We start from the raw sequence: 24,962 nt of genomic DNA on the forward strand, positions 1-24,962 counted from the left end.
TGTAATAGTACTAAGACCTAGAAGCCTAGAGCTCCCTGGGCTGTAACCCTGTGACGGCAGCTATCAGAATCTTCCCGTGGGACCTAGGGAATGCTGGCAAAATGTTTCTCAATCACCTAGATATAAACTCTGTTTTGGAAATGTCCCACAGTTCTGAGCAAGACCCTAGGATATCTTTCTGCTCTGCTGCCCCCCATATCTAAAGCTAGATATTTCTCTGCTTCCTGGCCAGCATGCATTCAAACGATGCAAACCAACTTTAATACTCATGAATCACATAGACAGAAGCAGTGTAGAACTCAAAGAGAATGAAGAGCTTTAGTGCCAAACAGACCCGGGATAGAATTTTATTCCTGCTGCCTATGGCCAAATGAGTAACTGGGTTGAGGTGTTTCACCCCATATCACTCATCTCCCTGTCTGTAAAGTGAGGACAACTCACCAAGTGTCATGAAGACCCAGTGAAATGGATAGCAACTGGGATTTACTTGCTGCTCAATAAATACTGATATTTCCAATATCATCAACATTTGATGCTACTACATACTAATATTTCAATCAAACTTTGCAGCAGATGAAATTTTTTGCACCCACATTCGTGTGACTCTTATGATAATCCCATGGGGTAAATATTGTGACTTTTCTCACTAATCACTGCTTGCTTGTGCTTTTACGCTAATGAGGGATAATACACTACAGTTTTAGAAAATAAATTAATAAACTACAGCTAATTTGATTTTTCTCAACCTCTCTGCTAAATTTTAATGATGAGAAAAACCAGGCTCATGAGGCTAAGTGGTAACAACGCTAATAGTAGCAAACAGTTACCAAGACAGGCTACACTGCTTGGGGCTATGAACTAAAAGCATATCATCATCATCTCCTCCTCCTCCTCCTTCCCATCATCATCATCATCTTATTCCTCACACAGGCTCAGCTGGTTAAGGGCCCTTTGTAAAGTCACTGGGTCAGTAAGGACAGGGACCATGATTTTAACCAAGTCTAAGTCTGAGTCTGGAGTTCATTCTCTTCTATACTATTTTCTGCTGGAATTCACACAACAGCCAGAGAGGTTAGAGAGCTAGGGATCTGGTTTCTGGATCCTGCCTTTTTCCTTGTGGTGGTAGTATAAATTCCAGGAGTCAAGAGAAATAAGGTATACTTGTAACACATTGTGTTTTGGTAGGTGGTGAGCTCTTTGGAAAGCACCCAGCACTCGAAACTATCATTGCCAGAGACAAAAAGGATTACTAACTCAACCGTCAGCATCTATACTACTACCCTTCCTATATATTATAAAGGACCCAAAACTGCTGGGTCTTAATACAAAACATGAGTTTATGCCACTGTGGTATATGGAATAATTCCAAGAAATTTACAAGTATTTCTTAGAGCTAGATATCTAAGTATTGGAAATCTGTTTGACATAAAATATACTGCATGATAGAGTTACATCTTAAGTGGAGGCTAAAAAAAATGAATTTAAAGAAAAATGATGATAATGAAGGTGATATATGTACATGTAAAAGCAACAATAAAGATGACACACAGGAACATATCTGAGCTAATGTCTCACATGTCTGAAGCTGGTGCTATACTCAAGCTAGCTAAATGGACGAGATGGTAGGCAGCATATTCTAACACATATTCTAACACATTCTAATGTTCCAGCAGTATCATCCTTGCCAGCTTTCATATCCCACATCCACCTGACACCTGTATCCAATCCATCAGCCAGTCCTGTATGTGATAACTCAAAAATGCACCAAGAACCCTGCCACTTCTTGCTATACTTATGGCTGATACCAGAACCCAAGCCTATAGAGTCCTTTTCCAGGACTACTGCTATCATCTCCTAGATGTTTCTACTTTTGTCCCCTAGAGTCTATTCTTTACCAACCTCAGGATCAACTTCTTAAATGACAGTCAGCACAGGTCATTCACCTCGTCTCGTCACTATGCTCAAGATCAGTGGTTCTCAGCCTTCCTAATGCTGTGACTGTATAATACAGAGGTTCTCAGCCTTCCTAATGCTGTGACTCTATAATACAGAGGTTCTCAGCCTTTCTAATGCTGTGACTCTATAATACAGAGGTTCTCAGCCTTCCTAATGCCATGACTCTATAATACAGAGGTTCTGAGCCTTCCTAATGCTGTGACTCTATAATACAGAGGTTCTCAGCCTTCCTAATGCTGTGACTCTATAATACAGAGGTTCTCAGCCTTCCTAATGCTGTGACTCTATAATACAGAGGTTCTCAGCCTTCCTAATGCGGTGACTCTATAGTACAGAGGTTCTGAGCCTTCCTAATGCTGTGACTCTATAATACAGAGGTTCTGAGCCTTCCTAATGCTGTGACTCTATAATACAGAGGTTCTGAGCCTTCCTAATGCTGTGACTCTATAATACAGAGGTTCTGAGCCTTCCTAATGCTGTGACTCTATAGTACAGAGGTTCTGAGCCTTCCTAATGCTGTGACTCTATAATACAGAGGTTCTCAGCCTTCCTAATGCTGTGACTCTATAATACAGAGGTTCTGAGCCTTCCTAATGCTGTGACTCTATAATACAGAGGTTCTGAGCCTTCCTAATGCTGTGACTCTATAATACAGAGGTTCTCAGCCTTCCTAATGCTGTGACTCTATAATACAGAGGTTCTCAGCTTTCCTAATGATGTAACACTTTAGTACAGTTCCTCATGTTGTGACCCCCCAACCATAAAATTATTTTTGTTGCACCTTCATAACTGTTACATCACAATTATGAATTGTAACTTAAATAACTGATATGTAGGATATCTGATATACAACTCCCAAAGGGTCGTCACAACGTTGAGGATCCTCCTTCAAGGGAGGCTTCTCTAATGTCGAGAACACAATTTTATCTCATGATTTCACTGATCTTTCTGGCCATTCTCCTCCAGACCTCCTCTCATACAAATGGTCCCTTTTAATATTCTTCAACTCCATTCAATCCCTACTTCTAACTGTGTTTGCATGTGGTTGGCCCTTTTGTTGGCAATACTCATCTGTCAACTTCTCAGATGTATCCCTCCCTCCTTTCTCCAAGTTCCTGCTCAAAAGTCACTGTTTAGGAGGCTCTTGCCACCTTACCTAAGTCCCTCTCCCTGATTCTCTCGCCCCTAGTTCTTCATGGGATTCGCCTCTACCAGAAAGCATGCCCTGCTCTGCCTATTTACAGATTGTTGTCAATCTCTCTAGCGGATAGCCTCCAAATGTATACAAATCCTCCAGCCCATTTAATGTGCACACTTAATTTTTTATTTATCAGTTAAAATTTTCCAATTAAAAGTTTAAAAATAACTCCAGTTTTATGAGGGCAGAGGCTCAATTGGTCTTCTTGTGATTTTATTTCAATAAATGTTTCCTGAATGAAAAAAACCAATTCATATTTTTCCAGCCAAAAGACCAAGAACCAACAGATAAAATGTCCAAAGACATTAGGGGATGAGCAGCTGACTTAATACAATGAAACGTGAGCACTCAGAGGGTGCCATTCATGGCCTGGTCTCTAGGCATCAACCCTGGCAATCAAAACGTTCCCTCCCTGCCTGCCGGAAACACAGCCACTGACCCTCCTTACTAGGTTCTGGGGACAAACAGAAAAAAATTGAGCTGAAAGAGAGATACAGTAAAGAAAGAAACATAAGGAGAAGGAAAAGAAAAATCACTGCCTGCCTGGGATAGACCTCTCAACTCTCGGTGTAAATCAAGGAGGCCCTAGGACAGCTGCTAAAAGAGTGCCACTTCTCAGCGGGAGTCAGGGGGCCCAGGGGGCACCATGTCAGCTGTTGCAGAGCAGAGCTGAGGCCTACACAGCCACCACCAGAAAGAGTGTTCCTCTGTGGGATGTAAAACACCAAACCAGGACAGCAACGCTGGAAACACAGGGGTTCATCAGGACCAGGGCATCTGACCCCCTGAGAACGTCTTAGGCACTGGCCTTGATTCCTTTTATTAAGAACCTGAGGGCATTGTACTGACTTCTGACCCAATAAAAATCCATGAACACAGAAGTATTTCAAACACAGAGCCAAACGCCTCTGCTTATCGGGTCCCTGTCTCCTATCTTTTAAAAACCTACCTTCTACCTCCAGATGCCCCAGGAACTGTTAAGATTGGGTTTTGTTTTATTTTGTTTTGTTTTTGTTGTTGTTGTTTTGGTTTTTTTGTCACAGAAAATTCAGAGACAGCAAAGATGGAGAAAGAAATGGCATTTATACTCAAAAACCTCAGAATTGGTGTCACCACACAATGGCTGTGTGATGGACAGCCTTCATTTACCTACCCTCCTCACCTTTAAGATGAAGGCAATAGGCAAACCAAATGAGGCAATGCCTGTGAAGATACTCTGAGGAAGTTGAGAGATGGATACAGGCTTAGAAAAATAAGGATGTCGCTGATAATAATAACAGTAAAGAGCAATACTTAATCACTATATCTGCTACCACTAAGCAAAGGCTATGTACCCCAATTTTATTTAATTTACCTGGTAAGTCAAGATGTATGTACTAAAGCCAGTCCAACGTCACACATTACAGAAATAGCATTAGGATGAATTAGAGTGCCTATACATGACTCAATACTACCCCAATCGAAGCCTCACAGCCTCTGCTAACCCATGTGGTAAGATGTACAATCTGAGATTTTTGATCAGGGTGGGAAGATATGACTTCAGTGACCATAAGTATGCACCTAGACAAAGCCTTAGTTATCTGTAAATGAGGTCGATAATACTACCTCCTTTATATGGCTCTTATAACAATGATCAAGTAATATAGTGCATGTCCAACACTTAGCACATATGTCCCATATGTAGTATGAACTCTTTAGGCAATAACTATAATAACTAAAATCCTGGACTTGGTGACAGTAGGGACAGTTTTTCAACCTCTGTCTCAGCTACCACTTGCTTTAGGGGTTAAAAAGGTATCTAGGGCCCTGTACCATGCTGCCTGACTGCAGTCCAATCTAGGGTGTCAGGAGGTAGTTCCTACCAGTCCAACTTGAAGCCTGTTGTCAATACAGAGCCCATATCACGAGGGAAAGGAAAACATTAGGCCATGGCAAAGTTACATGCTGGCTGCCTCTGTCGGTCTAAAGCTAAGAATGGGTTTCTAAAATGTCTTCCAGGATAAGCAAAAGGGCTTCTGACTGTCTGGGCAAGTTCAAGAAGTCCTATTGGCAAGTTCAAGGAGCCCTACTGCCAACAGTGTCCTTGGAAGATTGTCTCACCACACAAAACAGCTGGGATCATATGGTATCTGAGGAGTGAGTCCCCCTCTCTCCAAGCTCTACCCATAGCTAAGCCACTCTAGAGTTAAGACGTCACTGCTTTACTAAATATAATTCTAGCTCAATGTAGCCACAGCAAACATGTCACAGGTGGGATTCCTAATAAAAGGCAAAATGCAGAGAGCCAGCACCTATATAGCCCCTTGCCTGAGCCTCAGAAGATAAAAGTGATTGTCACAGAAACCTGCATGGACCAGGAGGGAGAAGAAGGGCCAAGAGGGTACCGGAGGAGCAGGCAGCATGAAGAAGGAACCCCAGGCCATCCCTGGCAAGCAGGATGGAAAGCTGGAAGGGAAGGTGCACTCAGCTGATTGCCTCGTGGACCAGTGCACAGGAGGCCAGGCGTCGTGCCCATTAAAGCTTCCACCCTTCTCAGGTTTAAAAGGGGAAATGTTCTATTTATAAGTTACCCAACAGGGGAGACCTGGCAGCCTTTGGATGGCTCCGATCCCAAAGGGATCCTTGTTACCAATGGTTGCCTCCTCCTGCCTCTCTACTGTGGGTGTTCTAACAGCAAAAGGCCGAAGGTGACTGGAAGCAAGAGGGAGGGGGAATTCCCTTTCCTGCCCTTTACTATTTCTGTGAGAATGTGGACATTAGATAATGTAGTCTGAAGGGTTTAGAAGCCTTTTGAAAACAGTGGCCATGCGAACTACTAAGGCTTCCACAGTGATCTTCAAAAATAAATCTTTCCTGTCTGGCAGATCAAGGGGAGCCAAGGCACAGAGATGAAGAGAACGAGAATCAGAGGGACAAAACGAGGCAAATAGAGAGAGAGGGTAATGCATCCTTGTCTACCTCCTCTCCTAATCGTCGGTCTTGCCTCATAAATCAAGACAAGCTTCGATAACACACCATGGTGAAGGATTCTGACTCGAATAGCAGCCTAAGGATGAGAGCATATACAAGAGAAACAACAGAGAGTGGCTCTGCTTGTTCTAGAACCTCTGTGTGATGCCAGGGTCCCACATTAAAGGCCAGGCCCTGAGCAATTAGAGCCATCAAAGCATGTGGCCCTGGCACACCCAGCTCTGAGCACAGGTACTAGAGGAAGCATTGATGGTTCTAACATGGAGATTCATGGAGAATGAATAGGCTGTGACCCCACGGCAGCAAAGGAGACTGCCGACAGAATTCCTTCTAGTCTCACGTGATGGGCTGCATATGACTTGATAGAGAAGCAGGGCAAGGAGGCCACATGTCAAGAGCAGCAGGAGCCAAGGACCCTGGCCACTGGTTCTGCTTCTCAACTATATACTCTTGAGTTCCATTTGCTCAGTGAAAACCTAGATATGAGAACACCATTTCTGTACGTGGTGGCCTTTTACATGCTACTCATCATTCTCCCTGCAAAATGTCATGCCATCCTACCAGACTGGTTTTAAAATTCACAAACTACAGTCCATGGGTTAGCATCACCACTGCCTGTGCAGAAAATAAAGCTTTACTGGACAATACTTGTCCATTCATTCATGGCTGCTGTCACATTAGTGCAGTACAGGAACTCAACAGTTCCACAGAATCAAAGTATTTACTCTCTGCCCCTTTACTAAAAAGCATGATCTCTGTGTTACATAATGGTATTTACAAAATCAACAAATTTATTTTGCTTATGCCTCCCGTTCATATCACGTTAAGTAAGTAGTATAAACAGCAATTTAGAATGTTCCTGTGACATGCACACTGAGAAGTTCACCTACCAGAATTAAATGAATACTAAATGACCATCACAAATATTATCAAGACATAATTTTTATGATATGAAAATTCTTGTACATTTTTTAAACAGAATGGAAATAGGTTTATTCAGCATAATGTTAATTAAGTCAAAATCCATAGTGGTAGTGGTAATATACATATAAGACATTATAAACAATTCAAGAATGAAATATCCCTGGGCTTACAGATTAGTTTCACTGTTTTGAAAAATTATTTTATTATATTTCCTTAATAGTCTATAAGTTCATATTACTGGATAGCAAGAAAGAATATATGTTTTTAAATCTGCTTCAGAGTAAAGTTTGGAGATGGAACATCTACACCCTACAAACAGTAGACCGCAACCCCAGATCCACACGGAGTATTCACCGCTGTTCTCGCCACCTCTCCGTGTGAACAACAAACAGAACCTGCGGTGGGTTCTTCAGCATAATTCAAATACAAATGATTCTCATAAGAGCACTAGATGAAAAGCCAATTGCAAGGAAGGAGTGATTAAGAACTGTGACCACAGAGTTCCTACAATTCCATCCAGGAAGAAGTTCAAGCAGGAGTGAAAATGAGAATGGGAAGCAGGGTGAACTATCTCCATGGTACTTTGAAAAGCCAGGCAGTCAACACTGGACTATGCCCTGATGTCTATGAGGACTCAAGCTTATAGCAACAAGGACACATCGATTTAGATACAACCTGATTAGCCTACCGATTTGGGCTAAGCCTCAGATAGGGGCAGGTGGTACTCTGAACACCACATTAAGAAACGGGGTCCTCTCTGTCCCAGTCTATAAGTTTTTAGCCTTTAACTAGCTAGAGAAGCAGAGGGAGACTACATTTCCGTTAAAACTATAACCTCTATTGAAGTGAACAGGTAGTGACCTATATTATTTAAACCTTAAATCCTAGAAGTCTCGGACTCTCTCACTGGACTGATGTAGCTTCTCCCACATATTCTTGGCACTGTAACTGCTCCTCAGTTGGGAAAAGCAGCCAAGGTAGAGAACAAGTCATTTCCCAATTTCTCCTTCTACTTCTGACCTGAGCTGCTTTCAATCCTCAGAGTCTTTGGAAAATAAATCTCACAACTCTAGCCAACGGATAGGTGTGGAACAAGACTAACCAAGCACCAAGGTGGCAAAGGAGCCTGGAGGAGCGGCTGGAGGGACAGATCTGGCCTAGTGAAGAGCCTGCCTTTGTATAGTGAAGGAGGAGAAGAAGAGTGGATCCTTGACACTCGTGATGGTGGCCTTCTCAATGGGAGGTTCAGGCAGCAGGAAATCAAGCTCCACTGGCTGCAACTCCATTCTCCCTTTTGCTTTTCTGCTTGGTCATAATTGACCATCTAAAGAGCTCAGAGCTTCTGATATTCTAGGAACAACCAAAGGAATGTTCACTGTCCACAAAACTACCAGGACATGATGAGTAACAACAAGAGCAGATTGTTTTCTGACTTGAATATTTCAGGGAAAAGTCAACCAAGAACACACAAGACCACTAGGCAGAAAACTAAAACTGAAATAAAAGGATGTAGGTCTGAGAAAATGGAAGGACATTCAAAGTACTTGGAGAAGATGACAAGATTACAGACGAAAGTGTTTATCTTCATGAAAAAAAATCAATCTATTTAATTAACATAATCTTAAATGCAAATGAAATTCTCAGGGTTGAAGAACTTACTAAACTTATTGTCAAAGAACAAATGTCTACAGCCAACCCCTAAAAGGACAGTCAGTAGTGAGGGAGGGAGGGAGGGAGGTAGGGAGGGAGGGAGGGAGGGAGGACAAAAGTGGGTAGAGGAGGAAAGGTAAATGGATATGGATGCACAACATCAGGATTTGAGCCAAATTATGCTTCTTCAAAATACAATTTGAAAATCAGGAGCCAGAAAGGAAATCGGAGACAAAATTTAGAAGATGATATAAATGTATACAGAATACAGACCTCTAGCAGGCACTAGGCCACAGGTTTACTCCACAGCATCAAGGAAGAACAGACAAAAAAACATCAATAAGTAACAGATGGAAAAGTGAATTTTAAATATCCAAAACTAGGCTGGACATTTACTTCAGAGGCTTGCCTAAATCCTTATTCATGTCTAAAATGAATAAGAATTACTATCTAGATAGAAATACCTTTACACATATGCAGGGAAAGATGGCAATGGTCACTGAAAATGGACCAAGGACATGAACAGGCCACTAAGAGAAGAGAATGCCCAGAGGACTGGCAGGCAGTTTGAGTAGACAGTCAAAACTCTTGCTCATCAGAGAAAGACATCTGCTAGTATGCAAGTGTATTAGACCAGCAAGAAATCACAAGGCTGAGGAAGAGTGGGTGTGGGCAAGAACGGAGAAATGTGCATTCGGGGCTGAGAGGGCTGTAGACAGAGCACTGTGGAGATCATGGTGTGCTTAAGTATACCATGGTCTGGGAACTGGACCAGAAAATATAACCCCAGAACAGCATCACACACGCCCATATTACATACATGTTTACGTGATGACGAGGACTCGGAGACGAGCAGCTGAGGAGACAAGAGCACATCTCGACAAAACCAGATATACCTTAGAGTAGATGGCAGTCAGAGGCACCATCTAGAGACACGAGGGACAATGTGAATGACACCTAACACAGGCTGGGAGACGAAACAGATCAGAACAAGACATAGAACCATCTGTATAATTGAAGAACACTGGTAAATAGACAAGGCGTTACAAGAAATGTACTTTAAAAGTGCAGACTAGGGGGCACTGGAGAGATGGCTCAGTGGTTAAGAGCACTGGCTGCTCTTCCAGAGGATCTGAGTTCAATCCCCAGCACCCACATGGCAGCTCACGACTGTCTATAACTCCAGTTCCCGGGCATCTGACACCTTCACAGCAGTGCACATAAAAATAAAGTTGAATGAATTATGTAAACAAGTTCATGTGAAGTTTTTAAAAAAAAAAAGTGCAGACTAGGCCAGGCAGCAGTGGCGCACGCCTTTAATCCCAGCACTCGGGAGGCAGAGGCAGGCGGATTTCTGTGAATTCGAGGCCATGATGGTCTAGAGAGTGCGTTCCAGGACAGCCAGAGCTACACAGAGAGAGCCTGTCTTGACATCCCCTTCCCAATCAAGTGTAAACTAGAATAGTAGTCTAAGGCAGAACAAAAGGACACAGGGAGGAAAAGAAGTAGAAGAGAACAAATGAATAAATAAATGGGAGACGGGTTCAAGAAACGCACGAAAAATGATGACAATGCCAGAACAGGGAAGCAAGGGAAGGGCTCTCTACCTGAGGCCTGAACAGAACACCCAGAAGATTAAATAAAGAGTCTGTAAAGAATTGTGCATATTTTGTCTGTGGCTATCCTCTATCTGCTAAGTGAACAACCTGAAACCCCAGCAGCCAACAAATGCCATTTACCAACGTGTTTGATACCCACAGGCACTGTATGCCCTGAGAGAAACCTCACAGGCAAGTTAACAAATTCAGACAAGTCCACGAAAAAATTCCCATCAGCTATCTGCCCCCTTCAGAACAAGCTGGCTCTAGGATAAGAGGTTGGTATTCACACTCCCACCAAAACGTTTGAGAAAACAAAATACTGCCTTGTGCTGACATTTAGAATTTGCCCAGAAAAGCAATAGTCGACTATTAAATTCCTATCAGATTGACTCATTACCTTTAAGAGAGCTTAAATGGGGCATTAAAAAAAATGGTAGATCAAGATCTTTAGCAACAGTGCTACCCGTGACAGATAAGCCCAATGAAGATGAAAAGAAACAATAGCTTCAAGGTGTGGGCTGGAGCCAAGTGGTAGACGATCTGCCTTGCATGCCCAATGCCCTAGGTTTAATTCTTAAACTGGTGGGAGGTAAAAACTGGCATGTTATGGAAGAAGATGTTAGTACTAAGGACGGAAGGCAACACCAACCCAGAAGACTACTGCTGCCAGCCTGGAAGTCAGTGAACAGTAAACACTGGCCACGAGTTTTTCACTCAAATCATTATTGCTCCTCCTTGCTCGATAGAAGGGTTTTCGGTAACCAACACAAGTGCAGCTCTGTCTGGGAAGAGCAAGAGGCAGAACCAACTGTTCAGGCAGACTCTGCACTCTTCATACGGGACTCTTTGATCAGTCTTTGCTCAAGAAAAGTAGAATATCCTTGTCTTGTGTTTGGGAAGACAACCATTGGGGTTGGGGAAAATATAGACTAAATTTTATCCTCTGAGCTTATTAGCCTCAATTTCTTCATCTACAAGTCAAATCAAAAACTTCTAACAAAGCCTGGTGTAGTGGTACACACCTTTAGTCTCAGCACTTGGGAAGCAGAGATAGGTGGATTTCTGAGTTTGAGATTAATTTGGTCTTGGAAAACAAAACAAAAAAAAAAGAAGGGAGGGAGGGAGGGAGGGAGGGAGGGAGGGAGGGAGGGAGGGAGGGAGGGAGGGAGGGAGGGAATTCCCAACAAATTTAATCTAATAAATCTCTAGTACCTGACACATATTAAGTGTTTATTTAACTGCTATTGCTATAAAATACTTTAGCAGTAGACGATGTACTTTATACAGAAACACACTAGAAACTGGACACTACCCAGTAAGCCATTTTCCATCTTGATTTAGTATCTGATGATCAATGTAGCTCAAGACCTTTTCCTATCAAACACCTAGATGAGTTCTCTAACTTCTCCTATTTTGTTCCACTGCTCATTTACATTAAAAGCTCAATTAATGGCTGGGTGGTGGCGCACACCTTTAATCCCAGCACTCGGGAGGCAGAAGCAGGCAGATCTCTGTGAGTTCGAGGTCAGCCTGGTCTACAGAGCGAGTTTCAGGACAGGCTCCAAAGGTACACAGAGAAACCCTATCTTGACAAACAAATGAACAAAAAAAGTTCAACTAATGATCTACTACAGGCACCAAATACATTAAGATATCTCTTGTTCCCTTTTGTCTTTCTCTTCACATATTTGTGTGTGTTATGTGTGTGGCGTGTTTATATGTACATGTATTTGCATGTGTGGGACCACTTATGTTTATACATGCATGTAGAAGCCCAGGGTTGCTGCTTAGAATCTTTCTGGATCATTCTTCTACCTTATCCTCTAAGGCAGGTCTATTACTCAAATCCAGAGCTCTCCAACTAGCCTCGTCTCACTGTCCAGCTTGCTCCAGGATCCCTTTTTTCCACCTTCCAGGGCTCGATTAACACAGGGGCTGCCACGCGCACCGACATGTCTGTAGGCTCCAGGGATCTGAGCTCCAGTCCTTGTGTTTGTTCAGTGCTTTGACTGCTGAGTCATCGCCACATCCCTCCTGCCTCAGTTTCCCACCCTGCTCTGAGATAAAAGCAGCATAAGGAATGAAGTTTTATTTGGCTCATGATTTTGGCTCAGCACTGTGGGAAAGTCAAGGCAACATCCACTTGAAGTAGCTCGTCATGTTACATTTGCAGTCAAGAGCAGAGGGCAAGGAACTCATACCTTCATGGTAGTCTCGGCTCCTTTTCCTCTTCTCATTTAGTCCAGGGCCCCACCAACAAAATGGTGTTGCCACATTCAGAGGGAATCTCCCCAGTCTCAATTAATCCAATTAAATTTTCACAGGCTAAGCTAACCTAGACATACTTTATAAAGGTTTCCTGCCCAGGTGATTCTACACAGTCTGACAGTCAAAAACAGACACCATGCAGCCCTTGTTCTCACCAAAGGTTGCACACTACTCTGCAATTTGCTCCATTTGATTGTAAACTTCCCTGTTGTACTTTAAACATTTTTGTACTTTAGAAAATACAGTTGAGTCAAAGGATAGACGATTTTTGAAGTTTTTTGAAGGCTTCTAAGAAACTATGGGAGTGGCCAACTAATGACTGGTCCAGCTTGAAACCCATACTCTGAGAGGGACCTGTGTCATCCATGACACTGCTTACAAGGCCAGGACCCGAGGCTGGACAGCCCAGAGACCAAGGATAGAACCAAACATGTCTGGCAAAAAAAAGAAAGAAAGTCAATGAAGTGACTCCTAATGATAGTCTGCTCGACTTGTAGATTCATGCCTAGCCCAATTGTCAGAGAGGCTTTACCCAGCAACTAATGGGAACAGATGCAGAGACCCACAGCCAAACATCAGGCAGACCTCCGGAAATCCTGTAGAAGAGGGGGCATTAGGAAGACCTCTGGAAATCCAGAGAAGAGAGGGAGGAAGAATTATGGGAGCTAGAGTGAGGACGGACACCACAAGAAAACCTGCAGAATCAACTAAACTGGGCTCATGGGGCTCACCAAGACTGAACCACCAACCAGAGCACTTACATGGATGGGACTGACCTAGGCACTCTGCACATTATATTACAGTTGTGCAGCTTGGTCTTCTTCTGGGACTCCTTAGTAGTAGGAGCTGTCTCTGACTCTGTTACCTGTTTTTAGGACCCTTCCCTTCTACTGGGTTGCCTCATCCAGTCTTAATAAGAGGGGAGGTGCCTACTCACACTGCAACTTGAAATGCCATGGCTGGCTGATATAAATGGGAGGCCTTCCCTTTTCTGAAGAGAAAGGAGAAGGAATGAATGGGAGGGGGGTAAGAAGGGAGGTTGTGGGAGGAACTGGGAAGAGTGGAGGAAGGGGAAACTGTCACTGGGATGGGGAAAAATAATTAATTTTTAAAAAGTAATAATAAAAAAGAAAATACTATTGAATCAAAGGTTAGACACTTTTTGAAGGCTTCCAAGCATATTCCTAAAATGCTTGTGAAGCAAGAGGACTAACCAACATACCTGCAATAAAATCATTTAAAATAGAATGTTTTCAAGTGGCTGTTACCACTTAAACAGAAGACTAAGCTCACGGGGCCAACAGGTGAGCATGTGACAGAGAACTCTGTATGTACTGCATCTCCACAGCTCTTGCAGTCTTTAGCCATCTTTACTAAGAAGCACTATTTCCCTGCCTGGGGATATGGGAAGCTCTTCATTCAGACTTCCGGGTAACCTTACTTCCTATCCTGGCGGCCTCCCTGATTTTCCCCTGAGCTTTCCTGCACCCATTTCATACAGTATTCTAATAACTCTATCAAAGCATGGCTTTCCTGCACCCATTTCATACAGTATTCTAATAACTCTATCAAAGCACGTTCTTTTCCCTCGGGGGGCCCAGCCTATGCTCACTGGATGGTATCTTTCCTGGGACTCTGACTCTGCAGGGAAGAGAGGCAAGGACAGCTCTGTGTCATCCTAGCGGTATCCAGCAGACCCTTCCTTGTGGGTTCCTGCATCCCTGGAGCTGGTCTGCCTGCCAGCCTGTGCCTTCATCTGTCCATCACTAAGTTACACTACAGCCTTCCACGCTGCTTCACTGTTAAACTAAGAGTTCTGCTCCCCACCCCTTCAGCAGGTCACCCAAGAAGCTTTAAACAATCTGCTTAAATGGGGGAGTAGGGTTGGTGGTGGAGAGGAGGGCAGAGCACTACTCCGACTCCTTGAATATTTACTTGAAAGTTTTCCTTTATTCAATTTTTGAAAAGAAAACAAAGCAAACAAAGCCCGGTTTTCCTGTCATAAAAGCTTTTGGCAACTGTGGCCATTACGGGTCACTTAATATTTTATCCGTATCTTCTGGCAAGGGCTAAAGACAGAGCTCAGTCGGTAGTGTGCTTGTTTCTCATCTATCTACAAAGTACTGGGTTCGAGGCCCAGCACTGCATAAAGTAGGCATCACTGTGCACACCTGTTATCCCAGAAGGCTCAGAAGTTCATCCTTGGCTGGGTGCTTGAGGCCAGCCTGGGCTAAAGACCCTGTTGTTCCTTTGTTGATGTTTTAGTGATTTGGCAAAGTCTTTATTTCAGAAAGAATAAAAGAGAAGAATCTGCTTCATAATGGCTAATGGCTTTCAATCAGCACAAGTGAAAAGGCTCGCCCTTTTGTTTACCCAGAGAGCACTGCTCTGCTCCACTCATCTCCTGACACTACTGTAGTGCCTGGCAGGGCCACCTCTCAATTTTTTCAAGTGGATTTCCTAGAGCAAAGCTGAGGCCAGAGACAGGGTTTCCTTTGTACACTGGGGCACCCGGGAAGGAGTCTGCTTTAGTCTTAGGCAACAAGGGGATAATCAGGTTGAAGCACTTGCCCAGCAGGGGTTTCCTTCTAATCCCACTGACTTTGCAGTTACAGGTGCCCTTGGAAGAGGTGATGAAGCACCATGCTGCTGGCCTGCAGCAGGGGAAGTGCTGCTTTCCACAGAGGCTGCCCAGGGCCCTTCAAAGAACAGTACCCCCCCTCCCCTTCTCTCCCCAGTCTTCCCCCTCAAAGAGTTAGCAAGCCATCCTTTGCTAATGCCATTTCAGGGCTGCAGACAGTGCCAGGGGCTTTCTGACAGCAGTGGACTCTCAGTTTGCTGAGTATTGAGCGACTTATAAGTGGTGATTGGGGCTACCATCTTAAAAAGAGCTGCGACCACCTGAGATAATGCGTATAAGAGCACCATGCAAAGTATGAAGTCTTGTTTAAATGCCAAGAGGTCACTACAGTCTTGCTAATCTTGCTCAGGAAATAATCCTCCAAAGAGAGGCCGACCCAGCATGCCCAGGGCACCTCCTGGTGGCTCAGGCCTGAAGTGGCAATTCTCAAAGCCTCCCCTCCTGCCCCCCACTCTGACTATAGAAAATGACCCAAACATTATACTTACTCCCTTCGTTCTGGCTGTCTTTGTTTGAGTTGTAGACCTGGAAAATAGAAAAAGAAATTCACTTTGTGTGCATTTTATACCAGCCTACAGATTCACTGTAGAAAACTTCAAGACAGAAGGCAGTTTCTGCATCCCTCATGAGAACGCCCTAAGTTCTTACTCCCCAGCATACACTTAGCTGTTCTCAAACAAGCATGGGTCAGAACCACCTATAGAACTGTGTGGTGTATGTGTGTGGTGGAGGGGTCAGCTGACCTTTTTTGAAATGGCAAACAAATTGATCTGCATATATAAATTAAAAGAAGAGAATGTAAAGTTGGTTGCGAATCGGTGATTACTGACTGCACACCAGCCAACATCATGAGCATTTCACAAGAACTATCTCCAGCTACATAAAAGCCATGCTTGGCAAGAGCAGTTGCTTCCACTGTTGTACAGCTGGAAAACGTGAGGCTTACGGAGGTGGAATGGGGCTTTTACAGAGAGCTAAAGGCAAAGTGTGGGCAAAGATACATTACAAACTGTGGAGTGCTAACCCTGGGAATACCAGTGCTCCTTTACTCTATCTGTGGATTTGAATGTTATACTGAGAATGTATTTACAACAAAACTCCTTAAAGAATTGATAGAAATCATAAAAGAAAATGTGGTTTGATAGTAAAAAGGGAAGTTTCCCACTATGACATGCTACAAGTTATTGTGCAAAGGTCAAGACAATGACGTTCAGGCTCTGAGTGCCAGGAGGCAAACATCATTATTATGTTGCTTAAATATCAGAAGAGAAAACAATTTTCACAAAATTAAAAATACAACTTTTGAGGGGGGTAGAGAATCTAATTATCAGAACCAATCTTCTTTGCCTGTGCTGCAAAGAGAGGCTGGTACTCAGTGTCCCTCGAATCTGGTGACAGGTCTCTATCATTTGTCAGTTGCAAAAATTACTCTGTAAATACCACATGTGACCCATGGTCCACTCAAAAGCAAAGGAGAGGCTCGCTTTTGTGACTGCCACAGACTGCCTACTCCTGAAGTGCTGTTGCTATTAGGAGAAATGCAGTGAAATCTCTGCTCAGGAAAAGAAAATAATCATGGGGCCAAACCCTCCTCTGTAGGTACAAAAGGCATGGGGTTAAACTGGCCATCATAACTTAAATACCTACTTTTTTAATCAACCATCCCCAGGGATTCTGTTGGCCATGCTCAGCTAAGAAACGTTATCTAACTCCTAAAAGAACTAAGCCAAGCATTTCTGAAAACGCAGCATTAAATTCCCCCTAAAATTAGTTTTCCACTAAAACATGTAGATGGGAATAGCTAGTCAAGAGTGGGCAATGGGTTCACCTTGGACAGAGTTGGCCTTAACGTCTTTGGGTCTCTGTCTCTATAAAAAGAAACTGCCCCAAAAGTCTCAGGATTATCAAACCCCAAATCCAAGAGATCACTTACTTTGTTATTATATTTATCACACATATTATATTTATTCTTTAAAGAAGACTGAAGCCACACAGCCCCTTAACAAAGACTAGATGACAAGCATAAAAGAAATTTCAGCCCTTAGGAAGGATGCTCCAATACCTAATTCACCATCCAAGCACACACTTAAAATCCTAGAAACAAAGCATCAAAAGACTTCACCACCAGTCACTTGGCTAGACTGGATTCTCATGTCCTCATCTCAGAAATGGGGGTGGGGAGGTGGGGTGATAATAGCTGTTTGGCATACTCCTCCCCAAACTACTGAGTACCCAGTGAGTTTGTGTCAACACAAGACAAATGAGGGTGTTTTGGCCTGTTTGTGACAATAAGTATGGCTTAACCGTCACAGAATTTGGGGGAAAGATAGAAACCCACAAAGTCTAGGGGAAGGCCACCACCAAGGCTGTGCTGATTCCTATCTGAAACTAAAGCAGCAAGTGGGTCTCTGAGCAGCCATTCATCACTGGCATAAATGAACTGCCTGGGCTGCATCAGCATTTGCTAATGGATCTCCATGGCACTGCAAGAAGGTGACAAGGGAACTTAGAGAGCAGCAGGTAGCCAAATGCCATGTCCTTTGGCTTCCATGGGTTTTATTTACATGGATATCAAAAAAGGGATACTGGCTTTGAATCTTTCCCAGTCCCCTGCATTCCTTTGCCTGGGTTAACAAGTGTTTATTGAGTACCTGCACCAGCCAGGCAGTGACTTAGGTGTTGAGGATATAGATGAGGAGCAGCTATGAACTCTGCTCACATGGAACTTTCCTACCTATGAAGAAAACCAATCTACAAATATGATTCCTTCAAACACTGACAAGTACAATGAAGATCAGAAAACAAGGCAGTGTGGGCCTGGTACGGTGAAAAGCTCTCCTGAAAAGAAAATATTTCCATGAATTTAAATGATAAAAGGGGAGCTCCTTAGAAAGGTCTAGGTACCCAAGTCCAGGGGTCCTGAGATAGGAAAAAGACCTGCCTGATGGAGGAGGAAGGTCAATGTGGTTGGCAATTACTACACAGCAGAGAAGCATGAGAAATAAGGGCAAGACTATGAGGTTCAGCGGATCCCTAGCAGAGCCTTGTTCAGGGAGGAAAACGGGTGATCAGGTGACATCCAGAACCAGCAACCCATCACGACTACATTCTAGAAGCTTGGAAAGCAGAGCAAGGGCAATACAGGAGGAGACAGCGTTTTGGCAAAATCATTTGTTTTTCCTTCCAGCTCCCCTTGATCACTGCATTTCTCCCATTCAATCCAAACATTCTATCCAAGAGAAACTTGTTAAGATTGTAAATGGCAAAATCCAGAAAGAACAGTGAAACACAGGGCTCTCAGCCCTCCTTAATTAAGAGGCAAATCCATGCCAAATTACTTTCTTTCCAGGTTTCCTGAGTCTCGGGAGACCCCTGCCTGGAACACCCAAAGACTCTTTGAGCTGGAGAGGTGTGATCAATGAGCCAAAGACGCCAGAAGCATGCTCTACCCAACCCTCCAAGGCCAAGCCATTAATCTCTGTCTGGTCTGGTAAATGAGCCAAAGACAATGAGTTTTGAAATAAGGCTAATAAACCAATCCTGCCAGGACTATGTGATCATATCGCCCAACAAGGTAGACTAGGGCAGGCAGCAACCTCACCATCATAGGAACCAGATAGAGGCTTGGGAGCAGCACTATAGGATGGCTTTGTATCCCAAGCACTTACCAAGTGTCAAACATGATAGCACCCAATTCTTGAAACAGCAAACGGATTAGCTTTATTGTCACTATCATTGTACAGTTCTGAAACCTGAGGCTCCAAGTGTGTCCAAGACCACAAAGCCACTTAGGTCCTCGGCAAGGATATTTCAGTCCCCTTTACCAATCCAGGTGGGAGCAAATGTATGTAAGCACCGTGCCTCCCCAGTGGTCAGCACTGTGACTCATACACTAGTAGAAGAAAAGGACCTCTGCTGCGCTACTTAAAATGCTTGGCCAGTTCTGCCTTATCCTTCTTCCATCTGTCTCATGGCTGCCCACTAACATCATACTCAAGCTCGGAGGCCAGAACAATGTCCTGAATTAAGAGATCTCTTTGCCTGTGGCTTTTGTCTTGTGACTAGCAGTTATATTGGGTACGTGCTTTCAGGCGTGCCTCTGAAGAACTCTGTCTTCACAGGGGAGAGCCCAGATCAACTCAAGGGAGCAGAGAGAGAGGGCAATAGGTGAGGCCTGAATTCTGGCTCACAGGGATGAAACTGCACCTTTTCAACAGCACAGGTGAAGCTGAAGTCTGTCCGTCCAAGTTGGCCACAGTGCCCCACGATCCAGGCACAGAAGAGTGTCTGAACCCTGTGGCACTAGTGACTCTGAGGCAGGCATGCTCTGAACATGAAGCCTTGGGAAGCAGCCATGCCAATGAGTACTTTATTTTCACACACGTTTCTAGAGAATAGAAATTGCATGTGTTTACCTTATCAGAGTCTTCTGTGAGTCATTAAGAACAATCCCAACAGATGTAAGAATTTTAAGCATTCTATAGGCATTGTCTGATTCTGTCCTCACGCCACCCCAGTTATTCCCAGTGCCGACTGTGAAACTGAGGATGTAGAGACCTCAGGTTAGTTCCTGGAGATGAGGGAACTACTAGGAAAAGTCCAGTCTGTCCCCCAGGCCCAGGCACTTACCCACAAACCCCATGACACAGAAGACAAGGTGATGTTAGTGGTGGTGATAAAGGTGAAGTGATATCAAGCAGAGAAAAGGAGTCACGAGAATTGGCCCTGAGTCAGAGAGAAACTGAAACTGAGAACGGGCTTCAGATTCGGGCCTGATACACCTGCCATGGGCCCGTGCAGCCCTGGTCACTACTGTGGGAGAGACCCCACATGTCCTCTGTGAACCAGTGAACTCCATCCTGACATGATCACCACGCCAGCAAAGCAGGACTTTCACCCGATCACAGGGCCATGTGAGTCCCTGCGTCCTTACCAAGAAACTACAATGGGGAGACAATTGAATAAATTAGAAGGCACAGAAAGCCTTCATATGTTTTCTCTGCAACAAATGTGATTTTTGCAGTAAATTCTCTAAACTGCCAAGCCAATTCAATTTACATGTCCCCAGAGAATTAAAAGGAAATGCACATAGTCATTTGGGTTCTCAGAATGTTTCTGTGAGTTACCTTTCAGTACCATTATCTAAGCCGTATTGTGAAAGCACAAACAAGTACGCTTTCAAAAATACACAAATGAAAGCAATAAAACAATAATTGGGTGAACCAACCTGACTTTTCCTTTGGACAAATAGCTATGCTAGTACTTGGCCACACACTTCAGATCAAAATCTGTTCAAATGAAGGCATCAGAGAAATAGGCTCACAGACAAACTTATTTAAAACTATCGGTCCTACATAAATTGTACTATTTTACCCGAACTCAGTCCCAAACTCTGATTCCCTGAGGCCTCTCCCAAGTAACCTAAGATATGTAAAGCTCACCCCACTTGGTACTAATGTGGAGGTACAATAAACAAAGTTATGAGTCAACATCTTAGAACAGCGCTCAGGCAGGGTCTGTATCACTAGACAGTATCAGGTCCTTTATCTGTGTGACATATAGAGTCCACTGTTACTAAAGCCTATACTGTCAGTCTGTCTGTCTGGGACAGGGTCTCTCTATGTAGCCCAAGAACTTCTACAAAGCCTTCCACAAAGAACCCTGGCAGTATCACCATTATTTTCCCCCTCTTTTCAGGTTTTGCTTAAAATAGATAAATAAACATGAATCATCTCTGCTTTGAGAGAAGTTACCACTTAATGGGTAAATGGCTAAGGACAGAGTGTAGTTTGAGTTACCTAGTGGTGCTGATCTCATTAGCAATGTTATACATCTAATAGACACTAATTTAAAAAGTAAAGTGAAAAAGAGACCCTCTAAGGCCAACTTTTACACAAAATATTCTTAATTCTTTCACAAAGCTTCCCAAAATAAAATAACTACAACCCACCAACTTCTTCTCCACCTGATTAGATGACAGCCCCTGTAGTATGCATTTGAGTGAGATGATTTACTTTATCCTTGAGCACATGGGGTACCACCATGCCAGGTCCTTCACAGAATCACACAAGCCCCTTATCATCTCAAGCTAATATAGCCAGTAATTTCCAAAGCCAGAATAAAGTAGGCTGGGCCCTCTACACTAAAGTCTGTGCTCAGACACAACTTCTACACTCAACACAGCTTGGCAAATAGCTTGGCGATTAACAAAGGAAAAAAAAAAAGCTAAGCAGTAATTAAAATGACAACAATGCCACCATTATGTAAGCACACAATTTCTACCCATTTAAACATGACAGCAATTTTCCAAACTTCCAGTTAATACAAGTAAATATTAAATACCATGATCAACCTGAGACAATCTAGGATCCCCCCCCCCGCCAAAAAATTCCTTCCTAAAAATGAAGAGTATACACACACACACACACACACACACACACACACACACCAGCAACAATGCCAAGAGGAGGGAGGGAGAGGGATTCCCAGCACTGGACCACACTGCCAAACCCAGCAGACTGGGTGCAGACCAGTGTAAATCAGTGTAATGACACCCTGGGAAGTTATCAGTCAGGCTCCATGCATCTGTGGAATGCCACCCATAAAAATAGGAATTGTTTAGATCAGGAAGACCTCTCTTTATGGGGGTGGCCACATGGAGAAACGTTCAAGCAGAGGTAGATAAAGTTTGAGCAATTTAGAATAAAGAAGGATGTCTCACTACTAGGAAAGACAGAGTTTAGAAATGGGAAGTTTTCATGTCTCCTACTCCCATCACAAATACCTTCAGGCTGAGAGACAGACATGCTTAAAATACAGAAAGAAATGGCTCTTGCTACTCTCCCATTTCTCAGCTGGCAACCTCGCCTTGATGCTCCCATTCCAAGGCTGCAGGGTTGCACTTGCTATCTTAGGAAGGTTCTCAAAAGTAAGGCCAATAAAAACATATTTGATCGTACTTTGTAAGAATCTAACCCTGAACAGGCACCAAATCCCAGCTTTTGCCCTAAAGAACTACATGTATACAGGGTTAGCCAGGCTGCTCAAAGAACATTGATTAAGAGGGTAGGTTTTAATTATAAGGAGTGAAAGAAATTGTGTTTGTTTGTTTTTGACCCCTGCGTTAGAGTTGAGCACAGAGTTTTGTTCAGACCTAAAAAAGAAACTGGGTCTACCATTTGCTGGTGACTGTGTCTCATTCTTCTGGCAAATTCTTTAGGAATCTTTACTTGGCAGAGGAATGTAAATATAGAATTCAGTACTTACTATAAGAAAATAGAAGACAGGTTTTTCTTATTTGGCTTAACTCAAGGTTATCAAAATTCCTCACAAAGCTATTTACTCCCTATGGGCCATTGCTGCAGGATATAGAGCCAGCAGGCGGCAAAGAGGGGTTCAGAGTCCAGAGTGGCACTGGGGAGGTCTGGTGTGAGGGCTGAGGAAGGGGCTCTCTGCACAATGGTGCACTCATAAGCAAGTCCAGATTCAGGAAGTCTCATAAAAGGAGCACAGCAGAAGTTGACCAGATGCTGGACTCCTGAAGTCTGGTGACAGCCCCTGTGTACACCAGCCTTTGTGTACACCAACAGCATGGCACACGAAAATCACTGCCTGCTGGTCACCATGGTTATGACAAGGATGCTGGGTAGAAAATAAACTTGGTTTCCATGAATCCAAGTATCACCAGCTGTTTTGTAGCCTTAGAGACCAAAGTGCTCTGCGCACCTGCGAATCACACGCACGACTGCTCCATATTTATGTTTCTCTTTTACTTGGGGTCCTTTATGTCCCTGAAGAACCACAGCCCCCAAGTTCATATGGTTTGAGTTGGGCAGACCCTAACTGCATCTTCTTGTCCAGCCATGTGAACCAGATTCTAAAATCCAGTGCATGGGATTCATACCAAGTGAAATCCATCCAGCACTATTTGATCTTGATTGTACTATTTAAATAATAATAATAATAACCATTGGGAGCAAAGGCATGCTGTACTGCTAAGAGAATGGGATACATATCTAAAGCTTTATGGACAACTCCACTATTGTGGAAGTAAAGCCTGAGTAAAACAAGCCAGTAAATGAAAGAAGAGCCACAACATGAGGGGATTCTGGATTCCAGTATTTATATTTAAGCCTATTTATCTAAATATGTACAGCGTTCATCACTATTCTTTTTACAGTGAGTCAATCATATCCTAGTTCTTTTTAAAATTTACTTCCAAGAGTTGAGGGGGACCCACAGGAGAAAAATGTCCCATTGCTATCGTTTATCTGAAGCTAATTCTTTACCCCATTTCTTTTTCTAATGCCCTAAGTCAGATTTTCTTTGCTTGTCACCTGGACCTTGACATTGGCTGTAGTAATATGGACGGCGGGGCTGTGTCCCCAATACCCCAGCCGCCTGCCCGGCTAGCTTTACCCGAAATAATTACACAGACACTGTATTCATTTAAACACTGCTTGGCCCTTAGCTCTAGCCCTTACTGGCTAATTCTGATATCCCAATCAACCCATCTCTAACAATCTGTGAGCACCAGTCTTACCGGGAATATTCTAGTTTAGAGCTTCATCGCGTGTGTCTGCCCAGGAGCCTGGAGCATGGCGTCTCTCCTGCGTCTGCTCCGGAGAGCAGAGCTGTGGAGTCTGACCTCACTTCCTCTTCCTCCCGGCATTCTGTTCTGTTTACTCCTCCCACCTATCTCCTAACCAATGAGAGCCAAGCAGCTTCTTTTATTTTAACCAATGACCTTCCTCCATCATTTCCCCTTTTTTGGTTTAAACAAAAACAAGGCTTTAACTTTAACATAGCAAAATTACATATAACAAAACAGTTATCAAGTAAAAGTTACAATAATCTTTATCATAACTAAGGAAAACTATAACTAACTATTCTTAACTACATCAAAGACTCCAGAAAGATACAATACTACATAAACAAACAAGAAAAAAAGCAACTTTTAAAACTCTAGAAATGACAGAGACATCTCGCTGCCTGGACAGTCACCCAAAGTTCCTCTGTACCGTTGGGGCATCCATCTTCAGCCTTCAGGCCCATGGTATCCAGCAGACATTTCCATAAAGCAGGAAAATTCAAAGTCAGTTCAGTCACTATCTGTTGTGTCCTGCAGAATGTCTCGCAAACTCTTTCATGAATCAGGAACCCCGAAAGATCATCTCACCTTAGGCAAGTTCAGTAGTCCTCTCTCTGTGGGTTCTCTGTGTCCAGTTTATGCAACAGTCCAGGCAAGAACAGTTTCTTGCCCAAATGGCTATCAAACTCCATAAGGATCCTCTTCGATGCCCATCTTCCGCTTGAAGTAGATTGGTGCTGCCAGGAGCAGAGTGTCTCATTGTCAGGAAAAGTCCTAAGTTATTAAAACATTAAATGTCCTAATCTAATCTTTGAAAGACATGAAGAATGTCTATCTAAAATGTATCTCTATATATCTAGAAAATCTAACTAACATGACTACAAGCTTTACTATACCTTAATCAAGATCAAGAAATACATATACATATAACAAAATTGACCTTAAAATCCATACCAATGCAAATTATTCATACCTATATCATTTCCCCCTTTAAATGTAAAAGAACGTTTTATAAACCATATTTGGGAACATGGGCGCAGTTTTTTCTCTTCAAACTGCTTCCTGCTGAATGGGGGCGTCGTTAATTAGGCCTTTCATGGTATAACCTGTGTGCCAGGGTCATCTCAGTTGGCAGTTGAGCGAAGCAATTTTCTGAAGATGTTC

The 24,962-nt window shown here is 43.3% G+C and overlaps 1 protein-coding gene across 4 annotated transcripts in view; it reads right to left on the reverse strand.

The window, feature by feature from the left end:
* The window catches only part of Arhgap26 (Rho GTPase activating protein 26), a 411,283-nt gene that overhangs the window by 170,519 nt on the left and 215,802 nt on the right, over window positions 1-24,962 (reverse strand). For all 4 annotated transcript variants that reach the window (XM_075968780.1, XM_075968779.1, XM_075968783.1 and 1 more), the window contains exon 12: window positions 15,697-15,733. In XM_075968780.1, coding sequence (XP_075824895.1) covers window positions 15,697-15,733 — 37 coding nt within the window. The remainder of the gene's footprint in view (window positions 1-15,696; window positions 15,734-24,962) is intronic.

This window comes from Microtus pennsylvanicus, chromosome 4 (assembly GCF_037038515.1).
Source record: "Microtus pennsylvanicus isolate mMicPen1 chromosome 4, mMicPen1.hap1, whole genome shotgun sequence".
NCBI classification, from domain to species: domain Eukaryota; kingdom Metazoa; phylum Chordata; class Mammalia; order Rodentia; family Cricetidae; genus Microtus; species Microtus pennsylvanicus.